At 49.0% G+C, this 22,598-nt stretch overlaps 1 protein-coding gene across 2 annotated transcripts in view; it reads left to right on the top strand.

The window, feature by feature from the left end:
* LOC106591968 (disks large homolog 4) overlaps positions 1–22,598 on the top strand; it is a 90,054-nt gene that overhangs the window by 33,008 nt on the left and 34,448 nt on the right. For both annotated transcript variants that reach the window (XM_045701726.1, XM_045701727.1), the window contains exons 2-5: positions 5,680–5,730; positions 7,602–7,726; positions 14,017–14,186; positions 14,852–14,988. In XM_045701726.1, coding sequence (XP_045557682.1) covers positions 5,680–5,730; positions 7,602–7,726; positions 14,017–14,186; positions 14,852–14,988 — 483 coding nt within the window. The remainder of the gene's footprint in view (positions 1–5,679; positions 5,731–7,601; positions 7,727–14,016; positions 14,187–14,851; positions 14,989–22,598) is intronic.

Raw genomic sequence — 22,598 nt, forward strand, 5'->3', positions numbered from 1 at the left:
CTGTATACATCAATGATGTCGCTTTTGCTGCTGGTGATTCTCTGATCCACCTCTACGCAGACGACACCATTCTGTATACTTCTGGCCCTTCTTTGGACACTGTGTTAACAAACCTCCAGATGAGCTTCAATGCCTTTCAACTCTCCTTCCGTGGCCTTCAACTGCTCTTAAATGCTAGTAAAACTAAATGCATGCTCTTCAACCAATCGCTGCCCGCACCTGCCCGCCCGTCCAGCATCACTACCCAGGACGGTTCTGACTTAGAATATGTGGACAACTACAAATACCTAGGTGTCTGGTTAGACTGTAAACTCTCCTTCCAGACTCACATTAAGCATCTCCAATCCAAAATTAAATCTAGAATTGGCTTCCTATTTCGCAATAAAGCATCCTTCACTCATGCTGACAAACATACCCTCGAAAACTGACTATCCTACCGATCCTCGACTTCGGCGATATCATTTACAAAATGGCCTCCAACACTCTACTCAGCAAACTGGATGCAGTCTATCACAGTGCCATCCGTTTTGTCACCAAAGCCCCATATGCTACCCACCATTGCGACCTGTACGCTCTCGTTGGCTGGCCCTCGCTTCATATTCGTCTCCAAACCCACTGGCTCCAGGTCATCTATAAGTCTTTGCTAGGTAAAGCCCCGCCTTATCTCAGCTCACTGGTCACCATAGCAGCACCCACCCGTAGCACGCGCTCCAGCAGGTATATTTCACTGGTCACCCCCAAAGCCAATTCCTCCTTTGGTCGCCTTTCCTTCCAGTTCTCTGCTGCCAATGACTGAAACGAATTGCAAAAATCACTGAAGCTGGGGACTCATATCTCCCTCAATAGCTTTAAGCACCAGCTGTCAGAGCAGCTCACAGATCACTGCACCTGTACATAGCCCATCTGTAAATAGCCCATCCAACTACCTCATCCCCATATTGTTATTTATTTTTTTGCTCCTTTGCACCCCAGTATCTCTACTTGCACATTCATCATCTGCACATCTATCACTTCAGTGTTTAATTTCTAAATTGTAATTATTTTGCCACTATGGCCTATTTATTTCCTTACCTCCCTTATCTTACTTCATTTGCACACACTGTATATAGATTTTTCTATTGTGTTATTGACTGTACGTTTCTTTATTCCATGTGTAACTCCGTGTTGTTTGTGTCGAACTGCTTTGCTTTATCTTGGCCAGGTCGTAGTTGTAAATGAGAACTTGTTCTCAACTAGCCTACCTGGTTAAATAAAGGTGAATTATTATATATTTTTTTAAACTAGCCTTACATTAACATTATGTACTACTAGCTTTACATTAACAGTCTGTACTACTAGCTTTACATTAACAGTCTGTCCTACTAACTTTACATTAACATTCTATACTACTAGCTTTACGGTAACATTCTGTACTACTAGCTTTACGTTAACATTCTGTTCTACTAGCTTTACATTAACATTCTATACCACTAGCTTTACAGAAACATTCTGTACTACTAGCTTTACATTAACATTCTATACTACTAGCTTTACGGTAACATTCTGTACTACTAGCTTTACGGTAACATTCTGTACTACTAGCTTTACGTTAACATTCTGTTCTACTAGCTTTACATTAACATTCTATACCACTAGCTTTACAGAAACATTCTGTACTACTAGCTTTACATTAACATTCTATACTACTAGCTTTACGGTAACATTCTGTACTACTAGCTTTACGGTAAGATTCTGTACTACTAGCTTTACGGTAACATTCTGTACTACTAGCTTTACAGAAACATTCTATACCACTAGCTTTACAGAAACATTCTGTACTACTAGCTTTACATTAACATTCTGTACTACTAGCTTTACATTAACATTCTATACTACTAGCTTTACATTAAGATACTGTGCTACTAGCTTTACATTTACATTCTGTACTACTAACATTCTGCCTGGCTCTCGCTCACCCTGTCAGAGAGGACGACAGGAGAGGAAGCAGTCAGCTCAGAGTGGAGATACAGGGAGAGGACGACAGGAGAGGAAGCAGTCAGCTCAGAGTGGAGATACAGGGAGAGGATGACAGGAGAGGAACGCAGTCAGCTCAGAGTGGAGATACAGGGAGAGGACGACAGGAGAGGAACGCAGTCAGCTCAGAGTGGAGATACAGGGAGAGGATGACAGGAGAGGAAGCAGTCAGCTCAGAGTGGAGATGCAGGGAGAGGACGACAGGAGAGGAACGCAGTCAGCTCAGAGTGGAGATGCAGGGAGAGGACGACAGGAGAGGAAGCAGTCAGCTCAGAGTGGAGATAGAGAGAGGATGACAGGAGAGGAAGCAGTCAGCTCAGAGAGGAGATGAGGGAGAGGACGACAGGAGAGGGAGGGAGTGGGAGAGAGAAGAGAGAGGAGAGAGGAGGAAAGGGGATGAGAGGAAGAGAGAGGATGAGAGGAAGAGAGAGAGAGAGAGAGTCTGTACATAGTCAAAGCTTTCCTTAAGTTTTGGTCAGTCACAGTAGTCAGGTATTCTGCCACTGTGTTCTCTCTGTTTAGGGCCAAATAGCATTCTAGTTAGCTCTGTTTTTTTGTTAATTACTTGGCACTTTGGAAAGAATTATCTTTTTGTTTTCTCATGATTTGTTTGGGTCTAATTGTGTTTCTGTCCTGGGGCTCTGTGGAGTCTGTTTGTGTTTGTGAACAGAGCCCCAGGACCAGCTAGCAGGGGACTCTTCTCCAGGTTCATTGTAGGTATGGCTTTGTTGGAAGGACCAGCTAGCTTAGGGGACTCTTCTCCAGGTTCATCTCTCTGTAGGTGATGGCTTTGTTATGGAAGGTTTGGGAATCGCTTCCTTTTAGGTGGTTGTAGAATTTAACGGCTCTTTTCTGGATTTTGATAATTAGTATCGGCCTAATTCTGCTCTGCATTATTTGGTGTTTTACGTTGTACATGGAGGATATTTTTAATTCAAGTCTCAATTTGGTGTTTGTCCCATTTAGTGAATTCTTGGTTGGTGAGCGGACCCCAGACCTCACAACCATGAAGGGCGATGGGTTCTATAACTGATTCAAGTATTTTTAGCCAGATCCTAATTTGTATGTTGAATGTTATGTTCATTTTGATGGCCCTTCTTGCCTCGTCTCTCAGCTCGTTCACAGCTTTGTTTGAGTTGTGGTGCTGATGTTTAGGTTCTGTATGTAAACGGTGTCTAGATGGACCTTTTATGGATTTACCATTTTTTTCGTCTCTCTCCTTTTCCTTCTCTCTCCTCCCTCTCTCTTCTCTCTCCTCCCCTCTCTTCTCTCTCTCCCTCTCCTTCTCTCTCTCCCTCTCCTTCTCTCTCCTCCCCTCTCTTCTCTCTCTCCCTCTCCTTCTCTCTCTCCTCCTTCTCTCTTCTCTCTCTCCCTCTCTCTCCTCTCTTCTCTCTCTCTCTCTCTTCTCTCTCTCCCTCTCCTTCTCTCTCCTCCTTCTCTCTCCTCTCTTCTCTCTCCCTCTCTTCTCTCTCTCCCTCTCCTTCTCTCTCCTCCCCTCTCTTCTCTTTCTCCCTCTCCTTCTCTCTCCTCCCCTCTCTTCTCTTTCTCCCTCTCCTTCTCTCTCCTTCCCTCTCTTCTCTCTCTCCTTCTCTCTCCTCCTTCTCTCTTCTCTCTCCTCCCCTCTCCTCTCTCTCTCCCTCTCCCTCTCTCTCCTCTCTTCTCTCTCCCTCTCTTCTCTCTCTCCCTCTCCTTCTCTCTCCTCCTTCTCTCCTCTCTCTCTCCCTCTCTCTTCTCTCTCCTCTCTTCTCTCTCTCACTCTCTTCTCTCTCTCCCTCTCCTTCTCTCTCCTCCTTCTCTCCTCTCTCTCTCCCTCTCCTTCTCTCTCCTCTCTTCTCTCTCTCCCTCTCTTCTCTCTCTCCCTCTCCTTCTCTCTCTCCTCCTTCTCTCCTCTCTCTCTCCCTCTCCTTCTCTCTCCTCTCTTCTCTCTCTCCCTCTCCTTCTCTCTCTCCTCCTTCTCTCTTCTCTCTCTCCCTCTCTCTCCTCTCTTCTCTCTCTCTCTCTCTCTTCTCTCTCTCCCTCTCCTTCTCTCTCCTCCTTCTCTCTCCTCTCTTCTCTCTCCCTCTCTTCTCTCTCTCCCTCTCCTTCTCTCTCCTCCTTCTCTCTCCTCTCCTCTCTCTCTCCTCTCCTTCTCTCTCTCTCTCTTTCTCCCTCTCCTTCTCTCTCCTTCCCTCTCTTCTCTCTCTCCTTCTCTCTCTCCTTCTCTCCTCTCTCTCCCCTCTCTCTTCTCTCTCCTCTCTTCTCTCTCTCCTCTCTTCTCTCTCTCCCTCTCCTTCTCTCTCCTCCTTCTCTCCTCTCTCTCTCCTCTCTCTTCTCTCTCCTCTCTTCTCTCCTCCTCTCTTCTCTCTCTCCCTCTCTCTCTCTCTCCTCCTTCTCTCCTCTCTCTCTCCCTCTCCTTCTCTCTCCTCTCTTCTCTCTCTCCCTCTCCTTCTCTCTCTCCTCCTTCTCTCTTCTCTCTCTCCCTCTCTCTCTCTCTCTCTCTCTCTCTCTCTCTCTCTCTCTCTTCTCTCTCTCCTCTCTTCCTCTCTTCTCTCTCTCTCTTCTCTCTCTCCCTCTCCTTCTCTCTCCTCCTTCTCTCTCCTCTCTTCTCTCTCTCCCTCTCCTTCTCTCTCCTCCCCTCTCTTCTCTTTCTCCCTCTCCTTCTCTCTCCTCCCCTCTCTTCTCTTTCTCCCTCTCCTTCTCTCTCCTTCCCTCTCTTCTCTCTCTCCTTCTCTCTCCTCCCCTCTCTTCTCTTTCTCCCTCTCCTCTCTTCTCTCTCTCCCTCTCCTTCTCTCTACTCCCCTCTCTTCTCTTTCTCCCTCTCCTTCTCTCTCCTCCCCTCTCTTCTCTCTCTCCCTCTCTCTTCTCTCTCTCCCTCTCTCTTCTCTCTCCTCCCCTCTCTTCTCTCTCTCCCTCTCCTTCTCTCTCCTCCCCTCTCTTCTCTCTCTCCTTCTCTCTCCTCTCCCTTCTGTCCCTCCGTCAGACAGTATAATGTATAATAATATGACTGAAGGCTAGCATCTCTCTGTCTTGTCCTCGCTCATCCCCTCATCGCTCACTCTGTCACCCTGAGGGGGAGGAGGAGAGAAGAAGAGATGGAAGAATGCGGCTATAATGTAATAATGTAATACTATGTAATAATACTACTCTGTGTTGATCTAGGTTCTCTCATCTTCCCCCTCTCCCCCTCTCTCTTCTCCCCCTCCCTCTCTCTCCCCTCCCTCCCCCCTCTCTCTCTAATCTGCCCCTCTCTTCTCCCTCTCTCTCCCCTCCCTCTCTCTCCCTTTACCCCTCCCCCTTCCTCTCTCTCCCCCTCCCTCCCTCCCCCTCCCTCTCTCTCCCCTTCCCCCACCCCCTCCCTCTCCCTCTCTCTCCCTCTCTCCCATTCCCCCACCCCCTCCCTCTCCCTCCCTCTCTCTCCCCACCCTCTCTCTTCCCCCTCCCTCTCTCTTCCCTCTCCCTCTCTCTCCCTCTCTCCCATTCCCCCACCCCTCCCTCTCCCACCCTCTCTCTTCCCCCCTTCCTCTCTCTTTCCCCTCTCTCTTCCCACCTTCCTCTCTCTTTCCCCTCTCTCTTCCCCCCTTCCTCTCTCTTTCCCCTCTCTCTTCCCCCTCCCTCTCTCTTCCCCCTCCCTCTCCCTCCCTCTCTCTCCCCACCCCTCTCTCCCCACCCCTCTCTCTCCCTCTCTAGATGAATGGATCAGAGGGAGAGGTGGAGTATGAAGAAATGACTCTAGAGAGGGTGAGACTGTACTGCTCGTACTATTAGATTTCTCTACTCTATTACTATTAGCTCTCACCATCATCGCACTTTTCTTTTTTTGGGTTTATATAACCTTTATTTAACTATGCAAATCAGTGAAGAGCAAATTATTATTATTATTTACAATGACGGCCTACCCCGGCAAAACCCGGACAACGCTGGGCCAATTGTGCGCCGTCCTATGGGACTCCCAATCACAGCCGGTTGTGATACAGCCTGGAATCGAACCAGGGTCTGTAGTGATGCCTCTAGCAGTGAGACACAGGGCCTCAGACCGCTGCACCACCAGGGAGCCCTCTAGCACTGAGACACAGGGCCTCAGACCGCTGCACCACCAGGGAGCCCTCTAGCACTGAGACACAGGGCCTCAGACCGCTGCACCACCAGGGAGCCCTCTAGCACTGAGACACAGGGCCTCAGACCGCTGCACCCCCAGGGAGCCCTCTAGCTCTGAGACACAGGGCCTCAGACCGCTGCACCCCCAGGGAGCCCTCTAGCACTGAGACACAGGGCCTCAGACCGCTGCACCCCCAGGGAGCCCTCTAGCACTGAGACACAGGGCCTCAGACCGCTGTACCCCCAGGGAGCCCTCTAGCTCTGAGACACAGGGCCTCAGACTGCTGCACCTCCAGGGAGCCCTCTAGCACTGAGACACAGGGCCTCAGACCGCTGCACCCCCAGGGAGCCCTCTAGCTCTGACACACAGGGCCTCAGACTGCTGCACCCCCAGGGAGCCCTCTAGCACTGAGACACAGGGCCTCAGACCGCTGCACCCCCAGGGAGCCCTCTAGCACTGAGACACAGGGCCTCAGACCGCTGCACCCCCAGGGAGCCCTCTAGCACTGAGACACAGGGCCTCAGACCGCTGCACCCCCAGGGAGCCCTCTAGCACTGAGACACAGGGCCTCAGACCGCTGCACCCCCAGGGAGCCCTCTAGCACTGAGACACAGGGCCTCAGACTGCTGCACCCCCAGGGAGCCCTCTAGCTCTGAGACACAGGGCCTCAGACCGCTGCACCCCCAGGGAGCCCTCTAGCACTGAGACACAGGGCCTCAGACCGCTGCACCCGCAGGGAGCCCTCTAGCACTGAGACACAGGGCCTCAGACCGCTGCACCACCAGGGAGCCCCTATAAATAATTCCCTATTTCTTCTCAAAATAAATTGACATTTAAAAAAAAAACTTTTTGTCACCAAACCTTGTTGTTGGATCTTTAACATTGCAAAACCAATTTTTTATTTTTTTTGTCAACTTAAGTTTGCAATTATAATTGATGAAATGAAGACAAATGTTATGGACAAGATGATTGGCACCCCGATCGGAGGTCGTACTTGATTGCACAGCCTTTGGCCAAGATAACTGCAGGAAAACTCTTCTTGTAGCCATCAATGAGTTTGCTGCACCTTTCTACTGCTAATTGACGGCCCTCTCTTCAGCAGAAAACAGCTCTAATTCTTTAATGGTTGAGGATTGCCCTTCACCAACTGCTGTTTCCAGAGCTCTCCGTATTGCCCTTTACGATCTGCTGTTTCCAGAGCTGATCTGTAATGCCAAAAAGCTCAAATGTTGTTTCATTGATCCACAGAACATTTCCCCAGGAATTAGTACTATTTACTAGGGTTTATGAAACATTGTATCAGGCTTTCTGTTGTCAGCGGTGGGGTCTTCCTATGTTTATCAACATGTGTGTATGTGATTGTGTGTGTGTGTGTGTGTGTGTGTGTGTGTGTGTGTGTGTGTGTGTGTGTGTGTGTGTGTGTGTGTGTGTGTGTGTGTGTGTGTGTGTGTGTGTGTGTGTGTGTGTGTGTGTGTGTGTGTGTGTGTGTGTGTGTGTGTGTGATGGTGTGTAGGGTAACTCTGGTCTAGGATTCAGTATAGCAGGTGGAACAGACAACCCCCACGTTGGAGACGACCCGTCTATCTTCATCACCAAGATCATCCCTGGAGGAGCTGCCGCACAGGACGGAAGACTCAGGTAGATACAGGACAGGAGGGTCAGGTAGATACAGGAGGGTCAGGTAGATACAGGACTGGAGGGTCAGGTAGATACTGGAGGGTCAGGTAGATACAGGACAGGAGGGTCAGGTAGATACAGGACAGGAGGGTCAGGTAGATACAGGAGGGTCAGGTAGATACAGGACTGGAGGGTCAGGTAGATACAGGACAGGAGGGTCAGGTAGATACTGGAGGGTCAGGTAGATACAGGACAGGAGGGTCAGGTAGATACAGGACAGGAGGGTCAGGTAGATACAGGACAGGAGGGTCAGGTAGACACAGGAGGGTCAGGTAGATACAGGACTGGAGGGTCAGGTAGATACAGGACAGGAGGGTCAGGTAGATACAGGACAGGAGGGTCAGGTAGATACAGGACGGGAGGGTCAGGTAGATACAGGACAGGAGGGTCAGGTAGATACAGGAGGGTCAGGTAGATACAGGAGGGTCAGGTAGATACAGGACAGGAGGGTCAGGTAGATACAGGACTGGAGGGTCAGGTAGATACAGGACAGGAGGGTCAGGTAGATACAGGAGGGTCAGGTAGATACAGGAGGGTCAGGTAGATACAGGACAGGAGGGTCAGGTAGATACAGGAGGGTCAGGTAGGACAGGAGGGTCAGGTAGATACAGGACAGGAGGGTCAGGTAGATACAGGAGGGTCAGGTAGATACAGGACAGGAAGGTCAGGTAGACACAGGACAGGAGGGTCAGGTAGATACAGGAGGGTCAGGTAGATACAGGACAGGAGGGTCAGGTAGATACAGGACTGGAGGGTCAGGTAGATACAGGACAGGAGGGTCAGGTAGATACAGGAGGGTCAGGTAGATACAGGAGGGTCAGGTAGATACAGGACAGGAGGGTCAGGTAGATACAGGACTGGAGGGTCAGGTAGATACAGGACAGGAGGGTCAGGTAGATACAGGACTGGAGGCTCAGGTAGATACAGGACAGGAGGGTCAGGTAGATACAGGAGGGTCAGGTAGATACAGGAGGGTCAGGTAGATACAGGACAGGAGGGTCAGGTAGACACAGGAGGGTCAGGTAGACACAGGAGGGTCAGGTAGATACAGGACAGGAGGGTCAGGTAGATACAGGACAGGAGGGTCAGGTAGATACAGGACAGGAGGGTCAGGTAGATACAGGAGGGTCAGGTAGATACAGGACAGGAGGGTCAGGTAGATACAGGACTGGAGGGTCAGGTAGATACAGGAGGGTCAGGTAGATACAGGAGGGTCAGGTAGATACAGGACAGGAGGCTCAGGTAGATACAGGACAGGAGGGTCAGGTAGACACAGGACTGGAGGGTCAGGTAGATACAGGAGGGTCAGGTAGATACAGGACAGGAGGGTCAGGTAGATACAGGAGGGTCAGGTAGATACAGGACTGGAGGGTCAGGTAGATACAGGACTGGAGGGTCAGGTAGATACAGGACAGGAGGGTCAGGTAGATACAGGAGGGTCAGGTAGATACAGGACAGGAGGGTCAGGTAGATACAGGACAGGAGGGTCAGGTAGATACAGGAGGGTGAGGTAGATACAGGACAGGAGGGTCAGGTAGATACAGGACAGGAGGGTCAGGTAGATACAGGACTGGAGGGTCAGGTAGATACAGGACAGGAGGGTCAGGTAGATACAGGACAGGAGGGTCAGGTAGATACAGGAGGGTCAGGTAGATACAGGACAGGAGGGTCAGGTAGATACAGGAGGGTCAGGTAGACACAGGACAGGAGGGTCAGGTAGATACAGGACGGAAGGCTGAGTTACCGAGACAATGTGCGGGGGTACAGGTTAGTCGAGGTAATTTGCACATGTAGGTAGGGGTGAAGTGACTATGCATAGATAATAAACAGCGAGTAGCAGCAGTGTAAAAAGAAAGGGTGGGGGGGGGTCAATGTAAATAGTCTGGGTAGCCATTTGATTAGATGTTCAGGAGTCTTATGGCTTGGGGGGTAGAAGCTGTTTAGAAGCCTCTTGGACCTAGACTTGGCGCTCTGGTACCGCTTGCCCTGTGGTTGCAGAGAGAACAGTCTATGACTTGGATGACTGGAGTCTTTGACAACTTTGAAATGTCCTTGTTTTTGAAAGAAAATAACATTTTTTTGTCCTTTAAAATAACATCAAATTGATCAGAAATACAGTGTAGAGAGAGTTCCTCTGTCCAGTGTCTGTGTTCTTCTGCCCATCTTAACCTCTTACATCTAGACGTTCCGCTAGCGGAACACCTGCTCCAATATCCAATGATAGGCGTGGCGCGAATTACAAATTCCTCAAAAATACAAAAACTTCAATTTTTCAAACATATGACTATTTCACAGCATTTTAAAGACAAGACTCTCCTTTATCTAACCACACTGTCCGATTTCAAAAAGGCTTTACAGCGAAAGCAAAACATTAGATTATGTCAGCAGAGTACCAAGCCAGAAATAATCAGACACCTATTTTTCAAGCTAGCATATAATGTCACAAAAACCCAGAAGACAGCTAAATGCAGCACTAACCTTTGATGATCTTCATCAGATGACACACCTAGGACATTATGTTATACAATACATGCATGTTTTGTTCAATCAAGTTCATATTTATATAAAAAAACAGCTTTTTACATTAGCATGTGACGTTCAGAACTAGCAACTTCCGGGGAATTTGCTAACAATTTACTAAATTACTCATGATAAACGTTCACAAAAAGCATAACAATTATTTTAAGAATTATAGATACAGAACTCCTCTATGCACTCGATATGTCCGATTTTAAATTAGCTTTTTGGTGAAAGCACATTTTGCAATATTCTAAGTACATAGCCCAGGCATCACGGGCTCGCTATTTAGACACCCGGCAAGTTTAGCCTTCACCAAAATCAGATTTACTATTATAAAAGTTTGATTACCTTTTGTTGTCTTCGTCAGAATGCACTCCCAGGACTGCTACTTCAATAACAAATGTTGGTTTGGTCCAAAATAATCCATCGTTATATCCGAATGGCGGCCAGGGCACGCGCCTAAGCCCACAGTCCCTTGATCGGCCACTTGAGAAAGGCGATAATGTGTTTCAGCCTGGGGCTGGGATGACGACATTCAGGTTTTTCCCGGGCTCTGAGCGCCCATGGAAGACGTAGGAAGTGTCACGTTAGAGCAGAGATCCTTTGTAAAAGATAGAGATGGCAAAGAAGTTCAAGAAATGGTCAGACAGGTCACTTCCTGTAAAGGAATCTCTCAGGTTTTGACCTGCCATTTGAGTTCTGTTATACTCACAGACACCATTCAAACAGTTTTAGAAACTTTGGAGTGTTTTCTATCCAAAGCCAATAATTATATGCATATTCTAGTTACTGGGCAGGAGTAGTAACCAGATTAAATCGGGTACGTTTTTTATCCAGCCGTGAAAATACTGCCCCCTAGCCATAACAGGTTAATCTTTACTTTTATTGGCCAGTCTGAGATATGGCTTTTTCTTTGCAACTCTGCCTAGAAGGCCAGCATCCTGGAGTCGCCTCTTCACTGTTGACGTTGAGACTGGTGTTTTGCGGGAACTATTTAATGAAGCTGCCAGTTGAGGACTTGTGAGGCGTCTGTTTCTCAAACTAGACACTCTAATGTACTTGTCCTCTTGCTCAGTTGTGCACCGGGGCCTCCCACTCCTCTTTCTATTCTGGTTAGAGCCAGTTTGAGCTGTTCTGTGAAGGGAGTAGTACACAGCGTTGTATGAGATCTTCAGTATCTTGGCAATTTCTCACATGGAATGGCCTTCATTTCTCCGAATAAGAAGACTGACGAGTTTCAGAAGAAAGGTCTTTGTTTCTGGCCATTTTGAGCCTGTAATCGAACTCACAAATGCTGATGCTCCAGATACTCAACTAGTCTAAAGAAGGACAGTTTTATTGCTTCTTTAATCAGGACAACAGTTTTCAGCTGTGCTAACATAATTGCAAAAGGGTTTTCTAATGATCAATTAGCCTTTAAAATGATAAACCTGGATTAGCTAACACAACGTGCCATTGGAACACAGGAGTGATGGTTGCTGATAATGGACCTCTGTACGCCTATGTAGAAATTCCATTAAAATTGTAGCTGTTTCCAGCTACAATAGTCATTTACAACATTAACAATGTCTACACTGTATTTGTGATCAATTTGATGTCATTTTAATGGACGAAAAAATTAGCTTTTCTTTCAAAAACAAGGACATTTCTAAGTGACCCCAAACTTTTGAACGGTAGTGTAGGTGAAAACGGTCCTTAATGATGGTGTTGGAGTCGGGTTTGGCTACGCAGTTGTGGGTGAACAGGGAGTACAGGAGGGGACTGAGCACGCACCCCTGAGTGGCCCCAGTGTTGAGGATCAGCGTGGCGGATGTGTTGCTACCTACCCTCACCACCTGGGGGCGGCCCATCAGGAAGTCCAGGCTCCAGTTGCAGAGGGAGGTGTTTAGTCCCAGGATCCTTAGCTTAGTGATGAGCTTTGAGGGCACTATGTTGTTGAACGCTGAGCTGTAGTCAATGAACAGCATTCTCACATAGGTGTTCCTTTTGTCCAGGTGGGAAAGGGCAGTGTAGAGTGGAATAGAGAATGCATCATCTGTGGATCTGTTGGGCGGTATGCATATTGGAGTGGGTCTAGGGTTTCCGGGATGATGGTGTTGATGTGAGCCATGACCTGCCTTTCAAAGCACTTAATGGGTACCGATGTGAGTACTACAGGGCGGTAATCATTTAGGCAGGTTACCTTAGTGTTCTTGGGCACAGGGACTATGGTGGTCTGCTTAAAACATGTTGGTATTACAGACTCAGACAGGGACATGTTGTAAATGTCCGTTTGTTAACAAGAAATTTGTGGAGTGGTTGAAAAACGAGTTTTAATGACTCCAACCTAAGTGTACGTAAACTTCTGACTTCAACTGTAGGTGTTACAGACTCGGTCCGGGAGAGGTTGAAAATGTCAGTGAAGACACTCGCCAGTTGGTCAGCGCATGCTCGGAGTACACGTCCTGGTTGACCTGTTTAAAGGTCTTGCTCACATTGGCTATAGAGAGCGTGATCACACAGTCGTCCGGAACAGCTGGTGCTCTCATGGATGCTTCAGTGTTGCTTACCTCAAAGCGAGCATAGAAAGCATTTACCTCGCCTGGTAGGCGAGGTAAATGGGCAGTTTGCGGCTGGATTTCCCTTTGTAGTCTGTAATAGTTTGCGTGCCTTCCACATCCGACGAGCGTCAGAGCCAGTGTAGTAGGATTTAATTTTAGTCTTGTATTGACGCTTTGCCTGTTTGACGGTTCGTCTGAATGCATAGCGGGATTTCTTATTAGTGTCCCGCTCTAGTCTTTACCTTGGTGCGGATGTCGCCTGTAATCCATGGCTTCTGGTTGGGATATGTACGTACGGTCACTGTGGGGACGACGTTGATGAAGCCGGTGACTGATGTGGTGTACTCCTCAATGCCATTGGATGAATCCCAGAACATATTCCAGTCTGTGCTAGCAAAACAGTCCTGTAGCTTAGCATCTGCGTCATCTGACCATTTCCGTTTTGAGCGTGTCACTGGTACATGTGACATGCTGGTAGAAAATTGGTTAAACTGATTTCAGTTTTCCTGCATTAAAGTCCCCGGCCACTAGGAGCGCCGCCTCTGGATGAGGGGTTTCCTGTTTGCTTACAGTTAGATAGATATTTAATATATACAATGTCTATGTTACAGGGTTAATGACAGTGGAGGGTTATATAGATATATAATATGTATTATGTCTATGTTACAGGGTTAATGACAGTGGAGGGTTATATAGATATATAATATGTATTATGTCTATGTTACAGGGTTAATGACAGTGGAGGGTTATATAGATATTTAATATGTATTATGTCTATGTTACAGGGTTAATGACAGTGGAGGGTTATATAGATATATAATATGTATTACGTCTATGTTACAGGGTTAATGACAGTGGAGGGTTATATAGATATATAATATGTATTATGTCTATGTTACAGGGTTAACGACAGTGGAGGGTTATATAGATATATAATATGTATTATGTCTATGTTACAGGGTTAATGACAGTGGAGGGTTATATAGATATATAATATGTATTATGTCTATGTTACAGGGTTAATGACAGTGGAGGGTTATATAGATATATAATATGTATTACGTCTATGTTACAGGGTTAATGACAGTGGAGGGTTATATAGATATATAATATGTATTACGTCTATGTTACAGGGTTAATGACAGTGGAGGGTTATATAGATATATAATATGTATTACGTCTATGTTACAGGGTTAATGACAGTGTAATACTAGTAAATGATGTCGATGTTCGTGAGGTGACACACAGCTTGGCTGTGGAAGCTCTAAAGGAGGCGGGGCCAGTTGTCCGTCTCTACGTCCTCCGGAGGAAGCCGCCCATGGAGACCGTCACACAACTCAAACTCATCAAAGGACCTAAAGGTGTGTGTGTTTTCTCGGACTAAATGCTGTAGGTGTGTTTCAGCAACCCGGAAGTAGATACACTTGTTTCCATTAAAAAGATGAGCAGTTTGTGATCTTGTTCATACAGCTACTTTAATCTGAAAACCTTCCTCCTCCTTCCACCTCCTCTTCCACCTCCTCCTCCTCCTCCTCCTCCACTCATCCTCCCTCCTCCCCTCTTCCTCCCTCCTCCCCTCTTCCTCCCCTCTTCCTCCCTCCTCCCCTCTTCCTCCCTCCCTCCTCCCCTCTTCCTCCTTCCCTCCTCCCCTCTTCCTCCTTCCCTCCTCCCTTCTTCCTCCCTCCCTCCTCCCCTCTTCCTCCCTCCTCCACTCATCCTCCCTCCTCCCCTCTTCCTCCTTCCCTCCTCCCCTCTTCCTCCTTCTCTCCTCCCCTCTTCCTCCTTCCCTCCTCCCCTCTTCCTCCCTCCCTCCTCCCCTCTTCCTCCCTCCCTCCTCCCCTCTTCCTCCTTCCCTCCTCCCCTCTTCCTCCCTCCCTCCTCCCCTATTCCTCCCCCCTCCCTCCTCTTCCTCCCTCCTCCCCTCTTCCTCCTCCTCCTCCTCTTCCTCCCTCCTCTTCCTCTCTCCTCCTCTTCCTCCCTCCTCTTCCTAATCTCTCTCTTCCCTTATTCTGTGTGTGTGTTCCAGGTTTGGGGTTCAGTATAGCAGGTGGACTAGGGAACCAGCATGTACCAGGTGACAACAGTATCTATGTGACTAAGATCATCGAGGGAGGAGCGGCCTGTAAAGATGGACACCTACAGATCGGCGATAAGATACTGGCTGTGAGTGACATGCTCACTGGCACGCTCACTGGCACGCTCACTGACTCGCTCACTGGCACGCTCACGCTCACTGGCACGCTCACGGACACACACACTGACACTCTCACTGACACGCTCACGGACACGCTCACGGACACGCTCACGGACACGCTCACGGATACGCTCACGGACACGCTCACGGACACGCTCACGCTCACGGACACGCTCACGGACACACACACTGGGACGCTCACGGACACGCTCACGCTCACGGCCACGCTGACTGACACGCTCACGCTCACGGACACGCTCGATCACACAGATCTGTTTCCATTATGTAGTGAGTAAATATGACAGGAGTTTAGTCGTTGAGTGGTGCCCTCTGCTGGTCCTCTGTGGAACTACTGCGGAGCTGGACGCCATGTTTTAACATTACAAATATGAACACGGGCTTTCTGAATGGCAATCTCTGATCCCAACTGACTATATCCCATCTGACTATGTCATATCTCTATGTCATGTCTGACTATGTCATGTCTGACTATGTCATGCATCTACAGTGCATTCGGGAAGTATTCAGACCCCTTGACTTTTTCCATATTTTTTTATGTTACAGCCTTATTATAAAATGTATGTAAAAAATGTCTCATCAGACACAATCCCCATAATGACTCAATACCCCATAATGACTCAATACCCCGTAATGACTCAATACCCCATAATGACTCAATACCCCATAATGACTCAATACCCATAATGACTCAATACCCCATAATGACTCAATACCCCATAATGACTCAATACCCCATAATGACTCAATACCCCATAATGACACAATACCCCATAATGACTCACTACCCCATAATGACACAATACCCCATAATGACTCAATACCTCATAATGACTCAATACCCCATAATGACTCAATACCCCATAATGACTCAATACCCCATAATGACTCAATACCCCATAATGACACAATACCCCATAATGACTCAATACCTCATAATGACTCAATACCCCATAATGACTCACTACCCCATAATGACACAATACCCCATAATGACTCAATACCTCATAATGACTCAATACCCCATAATGACTCCATACCCCATAATGACTCAATACCCCATAATGACTCAATACCCCATAATGCCTCAATACCCCATAAGGACTCAATACCCCATAATGACAAAGAAAAACTGGTTTGTAGAATTTCTTTCTGATTAATATGAATAAATATGAATCTATTTTCTGAGCTAGAGGACTCCTGATATCTCCAGGAGTGATTCTAGAGGACTCCTGATATCTCCAGGAGTGATTCTAGAGGACTCCTGATATCTCCAGGAGTGATTCTAGAGCTAGAGGACTCCTGATATCTCCAGGAGTGATTCTAGAGCTAGAGGACTCCAGATATCTCCAGGAGTGATTCTATAGCTAGAGGACTCCTGATGTCTCCAGGAGTGATTCTAGAGGACTCCTGATATCTCCAGGAGTGATTTTAGAGCTAGAGGACTCCTGATATCTCCAGGAGTGATTCTAGAGGCCTCCTGATATCTCCAGGAGTGATTCTAGAGGACTCCTGATATCTCCAGGAGTGATTTTAGAGCTAGAGGACTCCTGATATCTCCAGGAGTGATTCTAGAGGACTCCTGATATCTCCAGGAGTGATTCTAGAGGACTCCTGATATCTCCAGGAGGGGTTCTAGAGCTAGAGGACTCCTGATGTCTCCAGGAGTGATTCTAGAGATAGAGGACTCCTGATATCTCCAGGAGTGATTCTAGAGGACTCCTGATATCTCCAGGCGTGATTCTAGAGGACTCCTGATATCTCCAGGAGGGATTCTAGAGCTAGAGGTCTCCTGATATCTCCAGGAGTGATTCTAGAGCTAGAGGACTCCAGATATCTCCAGGAGTGATTCTAGAGCTAGAGGACTCCTGATATCTCCAGGAGTGATTCTAGAGCTAGAGGACTCCTGATATCTCCAGGAGGGGTTCTAGAGCTAGAGGACTCCAGATATCTCCAGGAGGGGTTCTAGAGCTAGAGGACTCCTGATATCTCCAGGAGTGATTCTAGAGGACTCCTGATATCTCCAGGAGTGGTTCTAGAGCTAGAGGACTCCTGATATCTCCAGGAGTGATTCTAGAGCTAGAGGACTCCAGATATCTCCAGGAGTGATACGAGAGCTAGAGGACTCCTGATATCTCCAGGATTCTCCTCTCCTAGGTAATTAGTGTTAGGTCTTCAGTCTCCTGGTTTCTCAGCAGCAGCTGTAAGTTGCGGTCGTGTCAGTAGCGGTTTTGTCGCAAAACTAAGTCCGTCGCCGAAACAAGGACGGTTCTGCCGAGTTGTTCGAGGAAGGCTCCACACCACTCTCTCGCTTGAGTATCTTACCGGAGTTATTTACAGAATATCACATTTTTCTCTTTTTGTAGTTTTGTCAACTATGTGTGTTTTCTGTACCTGTTTACACCTCTCCCTGTAGGCTTTACAGACGCTCCCCAACCCCTTGGCTGCAACACTTCTAATTTATTGTACCCTGCGCACCCAACCCATGTGGAAGTCTGGGTCTCTGTTAGTGTTTGTAACTGCCGATCTGCAGGTCAAGAACGACAGGTTCACATCAGTCTATGCTGCCCTTCAGTCCCTTCAGTTCATATCAGTCTATGCTGCCCTTTGACCCTGACGGAGACATGGATCACCCCAGAGAACGCTGCTACTTCAGCTGCTCTCTCTTCCTATGACTATGTTTTAGAACATCTGGTAGTCATGGTGGTGACACAGGTCTACTCATTTCTCCTAACTGGAGATTTTCTCTTTTCTCCTCTCTCACCTGTCCATCTCCTCTCTCACCTGTCCATCTCCTCTATCACCTGTCTATCTCCTCTCTCACCTGTCCATCTCCTCTCTCATCTGTTCATCTCCGTTATCACCTGTCTATCTCCTCTCTCACCTGTTCATCTCTTCTCTCACCTGTTCATCTCCTTTCTCACCTGTTCATCTCCTTTCTCACCTGTCTATCTCCTCTCTCATCTGTTCATCTCCGTTATCACCTGTCTATCTCCTCTCTCACCTGTCCATCTCCTCTCTCTCCTGTCCATCTCCTCTCTCACCTGTTCATCTCCGTTATCACCTGTCTATCTCCTCTCTCACCTGTTCATCTCCGTTATCACCTGTTCATCTCCTCTCTCACCTGTCCATCTCCTCTCTCACCTGTTCATCTCCGTTATCACCTGTTCATCTCCTCTCTCACCTGTCCATCTCCTCTCTCACCTGTTCATCTCCTTTCTCACCTGTTCATCTCCTCTCTCACCTGTCCATCTCCTCTCTCACCTGTTCATCTCCGTTATCACCTGTCTATCTCCTCTCTCACCTGTTCATCTCTTCTCTCACCTGTTCATCTCCTTTCTCACCTGTTCATCTCCTCTCTCACCTGTCCATCTCCTCTCTCACCTGTTCATCTCCGTTATCACCTGTCTATCTCCTCTCTCACCTGTTCATCTCCTCTCTCACCTGTTCATCTCTTCTCTCACCTGTCCATCTCCTCTCTCATCTGTTCATCTCCGTTATCACCTGTCCATCTCCTCTCTCATCTGTTCATCTCCTCTCTCACCTGTTCATCTCCTCTCTCACCTGTCCATCTCCTCTCTCACCTGTTCATCTCCTTTCTCACCTGTCCATCTCCTCTCCTACCTGTCCATCTCCTCATTTGAATTCCATGCTGTCCCTGTCACTTGTCCACTCAAGCTTAACATTATTGTCATCGATCACCCACCAGGTGCCCTTGAACAGTTCCTCAATGAGCTTGACACCTTAAGAAGCTAATTTCCTGATGATGGCTCAGCGCTGTTCGTACTTGGCGACTTCAACCTCCCGATGTCTGCCTTTGATAAATTTGTTTCCAACTCTCTCTTTCCCTCCTGGCCTCTTTTGACCTGACCCTTTCCCAGTCCCCCCCAACTCACAAAGCAGGCAATAGGCTTGACCTCATCTTTACTAGAGGCTGTTCTACTAATCTCACTGTAACCCCCCTCCAGGTCTCTGTTCTCCTACTAATCTCATTGTAACCCCCCTCCAGGTCTCTGTTCTCCTACTAATCTCATTGTAACCCCCCTCCAGATCTCTGGTCACTACTTTGCTTCCTTTCCTGTCTCCCTTTCCTCCAACCCTGCCCACTCAGCCCCTACCCAGATGGTCTCTCTCTCTCTAACCGCTCAGCCCCTACCCAGATGGTCTCTCTCTCTCTAACCACTCAGCCCCTACCCAGATGGTCTCTCTCTCTATCCACTCAGCCCCTACCCAGATGGTCTCTCTCTCTCTAACCACTCAGCCCCTACCCAGATGGTCTCTCTCTCTCTAACCACTCAGCCCCTACCCAGATGGTTCTCTCTCTCTATCCACTCAGCCCCTACCCAGATGGTCTCTCTCTCTCTAACCACTCAGCCCCTACCCAGATGGTCTCTCTCTCTAACCACTCAGCCCCTACCCAGATGGTCTCTCTCTCTAACCACTCAGCCCCTACCCAGATGGTCTCTCTCTCTAACCACTCAGCCCCTACCCAGATGGTCTCTCTCTCTAACCACTCAGCCCCTACCCAGATGGTCTCTCTCTCTCTATCCACTCAGCCCCTACCCAGATGGTCTCTCTCTCTAACCACTCAGCCCCTACCCAGATGGTCTCTCTCTCTAACCACTCAGCCCCTACCCAGATGGTCTCTCTCTCTCTAACCACTCAGCCCCTACCCAGATGGTCTCTCTCTCTAACCACTCAGCCCCTACCCAGATGGTTCTCTCTCTCTCTAACCACTCAGCCCCTACCCAGATGGTCTCTCTCTCTCTAACCACTCAGCCCCTACCCAGATGGTCTCTCTCTCTAACCACTCAGCCCCTACCCAGATGGTTCTCTCTCTCTAACCACTCAGCCCCTACCCAGATGGTCTCTCTCTCTAACCACTCAGCCCCTACCCAGATGGTCTCTCTCTCTCTAACCACTCAGCCCCTACCCAGATGGTCTCTCTCTCTCTAACCACTCAGCCCCTACCCAGATGGTCTCTCTCTCTAACCACTCAGCCCCTACCCAGATGGTCTCTCTCTCTCTAACCACTCAGCCCCTACCCAGATGGTCTCTCTCTCTCTAACCACTCAGCCCCTACCCAGATGGTCTCTCTCTCTATCCACTCAGCCCCTACCCAGATGGTCTCTCTCTCTAACCACTCAGCCCCTACCCAGATGGTCTCTCTCTCTCTATCCACTCAGCCCCTACCCAGATGGTCTCTCTCTCTCTAACCACTCAGCCCCTACCCAGATGGTCTCTCTCTCTAACCACTCAGCCCCTACCCAGATGGCTCTCTCTCTCTCTAACCACTCAGCCCCCTACCCAGATGGTTCTCTCTCTCTAACCACTCAGCCCCTACCCAGATGGTCTCTCTCTAACCACTCAGCCCCTACCCAGATGGTCTCTCTCTCTCTATCCACTCAGCCCCTACCCAGATGGTCTCTCTCTCTCTAACCACTCAGCCCCTACCCAGATGGTCTCTCTCTCTCTAACCACTCAGCCCCTACCCAGATGGTCTCTCTCTCTCTAACCACTCAGCCCCTACCCAGATGGTCTCTCTCTCTCTAACCACTCAGCCCCTACCCAGATGGTCTCTCTCTCTCTCTAACCACTCAGCCCCTACCCAGATGGTCTCTCTCTCTCTAACCACTCAGCCCCTACCCAGATGGTCTCTCTCTCTCTAACCACTCAGCCCCTACCCAGATAGTCTCTCTCTCTCTAACCACTCAGCCCCTACCCAGATGGTCACTCTCTCTCTAACCACTCAGCCCCTACCCAGATGGTCTCTCTCTCTCTAACCACTCAGCCCCTACCCAGATGGTCTCTCTAACCACTCAGCCCCTACCCAGATGGTCTCTCTCTCTCTATCCACTCAGCCCCTACCCAGATGGTCTCTCTCTCTCTAACCACTCAGCCCCTACCCAGATGGTCTCTCTCTCTCTAACCACTCAGCCCCTACCCAGATGGTCTCTCTCTCTAACCACTCAGCCCCTACCCAGATGGTCTCTCTCTCTCTAACCACTCAGCCCCTACCCAGATGGTCTCTCTCTCTCTAACCACTCAGCCCCTACCCAGATGGTCTCTCTCTCTAACCACTCAGCCCCCTACCCAGATGGTCTCTCTCTCTAACCACTCAGCCCCTACCCAGATGGTCTCTCTCTCTAACCACTCAGCCCCTACCCAGATGGTCTCTCTCTCTAACCACTCAGCCCCTACCCAGATGGTCTCTCTCTCTCTAACCACTCAGCCCCTACCCAGATGGTTCTCTCTCTCTAACCACTCAGCCCCTACCCAGATGGTCTCTCTATCTAACCACTCAGCCCCTACCCAGATGGTCTCTCTAACCACTCAGCCACTACCCAGATGGTCTCTCTCTCTCTATCCACTCAGCCCCTACCCAGATGGTCTCTCTCTCTCTATCCACTCAGCCCCTACCCAGATGGTCTCTCTCTCTAACCACTCAGCCCCTACCCAGATGGTCTCTCTCTCTATCCTCTCAGCCCCTACCCAGATGGCTCTCTCTCTCTCTAACCACTCAGCCCCTACCCAGATGGTCTCTCTCTCTAACCGCTCAGCCCCTACCCAGATGGTCTCTCTCTCTAACCACTCAGCCCCTACCCAGATGGTCTCTCTCTCTAACCGCTCAGCCCCTACCCAGATGGTCTCTCTCTCTAACCACTCAGCCCCTACCCAGATGGTCTCTCTCTCTAACCACTCAGCCCCTACCCAGATGGTCTCTCTCTCTCTAACCACTCAGCCCCTACCCAGATGGTATCTCTCTCTCTAACCACTCAGCCCCTACCCAGATGGTCTCTCTCTCTCTCTAACCACTCAGCCCCTACCCAGATGGTCTCTCTCTCTCTCTAACCACTCAGCCCCTACCCAGATGGTCTCTCTCTCTAACCACTCAGCCCCTACCCAGATGGTTCTCTCTAACCACTCAGCCCCTACCCAGATGGTTCTCTCTCTCTATCCACTCAGCCCCTACCCAGATGGTCTCTCTCTCTCTAACCACTCAGCCCCTACCCAGATGGTCTCTCTCTCTCTAACCACTCAGCCCCTACCCAGATGGTCTCTCTCTCTCTAACCACTCAGCCCCTACCCAGATGGTTCTCTCTCTCTAACCACTCAGCCCCTACCCAGATGGTCTCTCTCTCTATCCACTCAGCCCCTACCCAGATGGTCTCTCTCTCTCTAACCACTCAGCCCCTACCCAGATGGTCTCTCTCTCTCTAACCACTCAGCCCCTACCCAGATGGTCTCCCTCTCTCTAACCGCTCAGCCCCTACCCAGATGGTCTCTCTCTCTCTAACCACTCAGCCCCTACCCAGATGGTCTCTCTCTCTATCCACTCAGCCCCTACCCAGATGGTCTCTCTCTCTATCCACTCAGCCCCTACCCAGATGGTCTCTCTCTCTAACCACTCAGCCCCTACCCAGATGGTCTCTCTCTCTCTCTAACCACTCAGCCCCTACCCAGATGGTCTCTCTCTCTCTCTATCCACTCAGCCCCTACCCAGATGGTCTCTCTCTCTAACCACTCAGCCCCTACCCAGATGGTCTCTCTCTCTAACCAC

Source organism: Salmo salar, chromosome ssa18, assembly GCF_905237065.1.
Source record: "Salmo salar chromosome ssa18, Ssal_v3.1, whole genome shotgun sequence".
Lineage (NCBI taxonomy): Eukaryota > Metazoa > Chordata > Actinopteri > Salmoniformes > Salmonidae > Salmo > Salmo salar.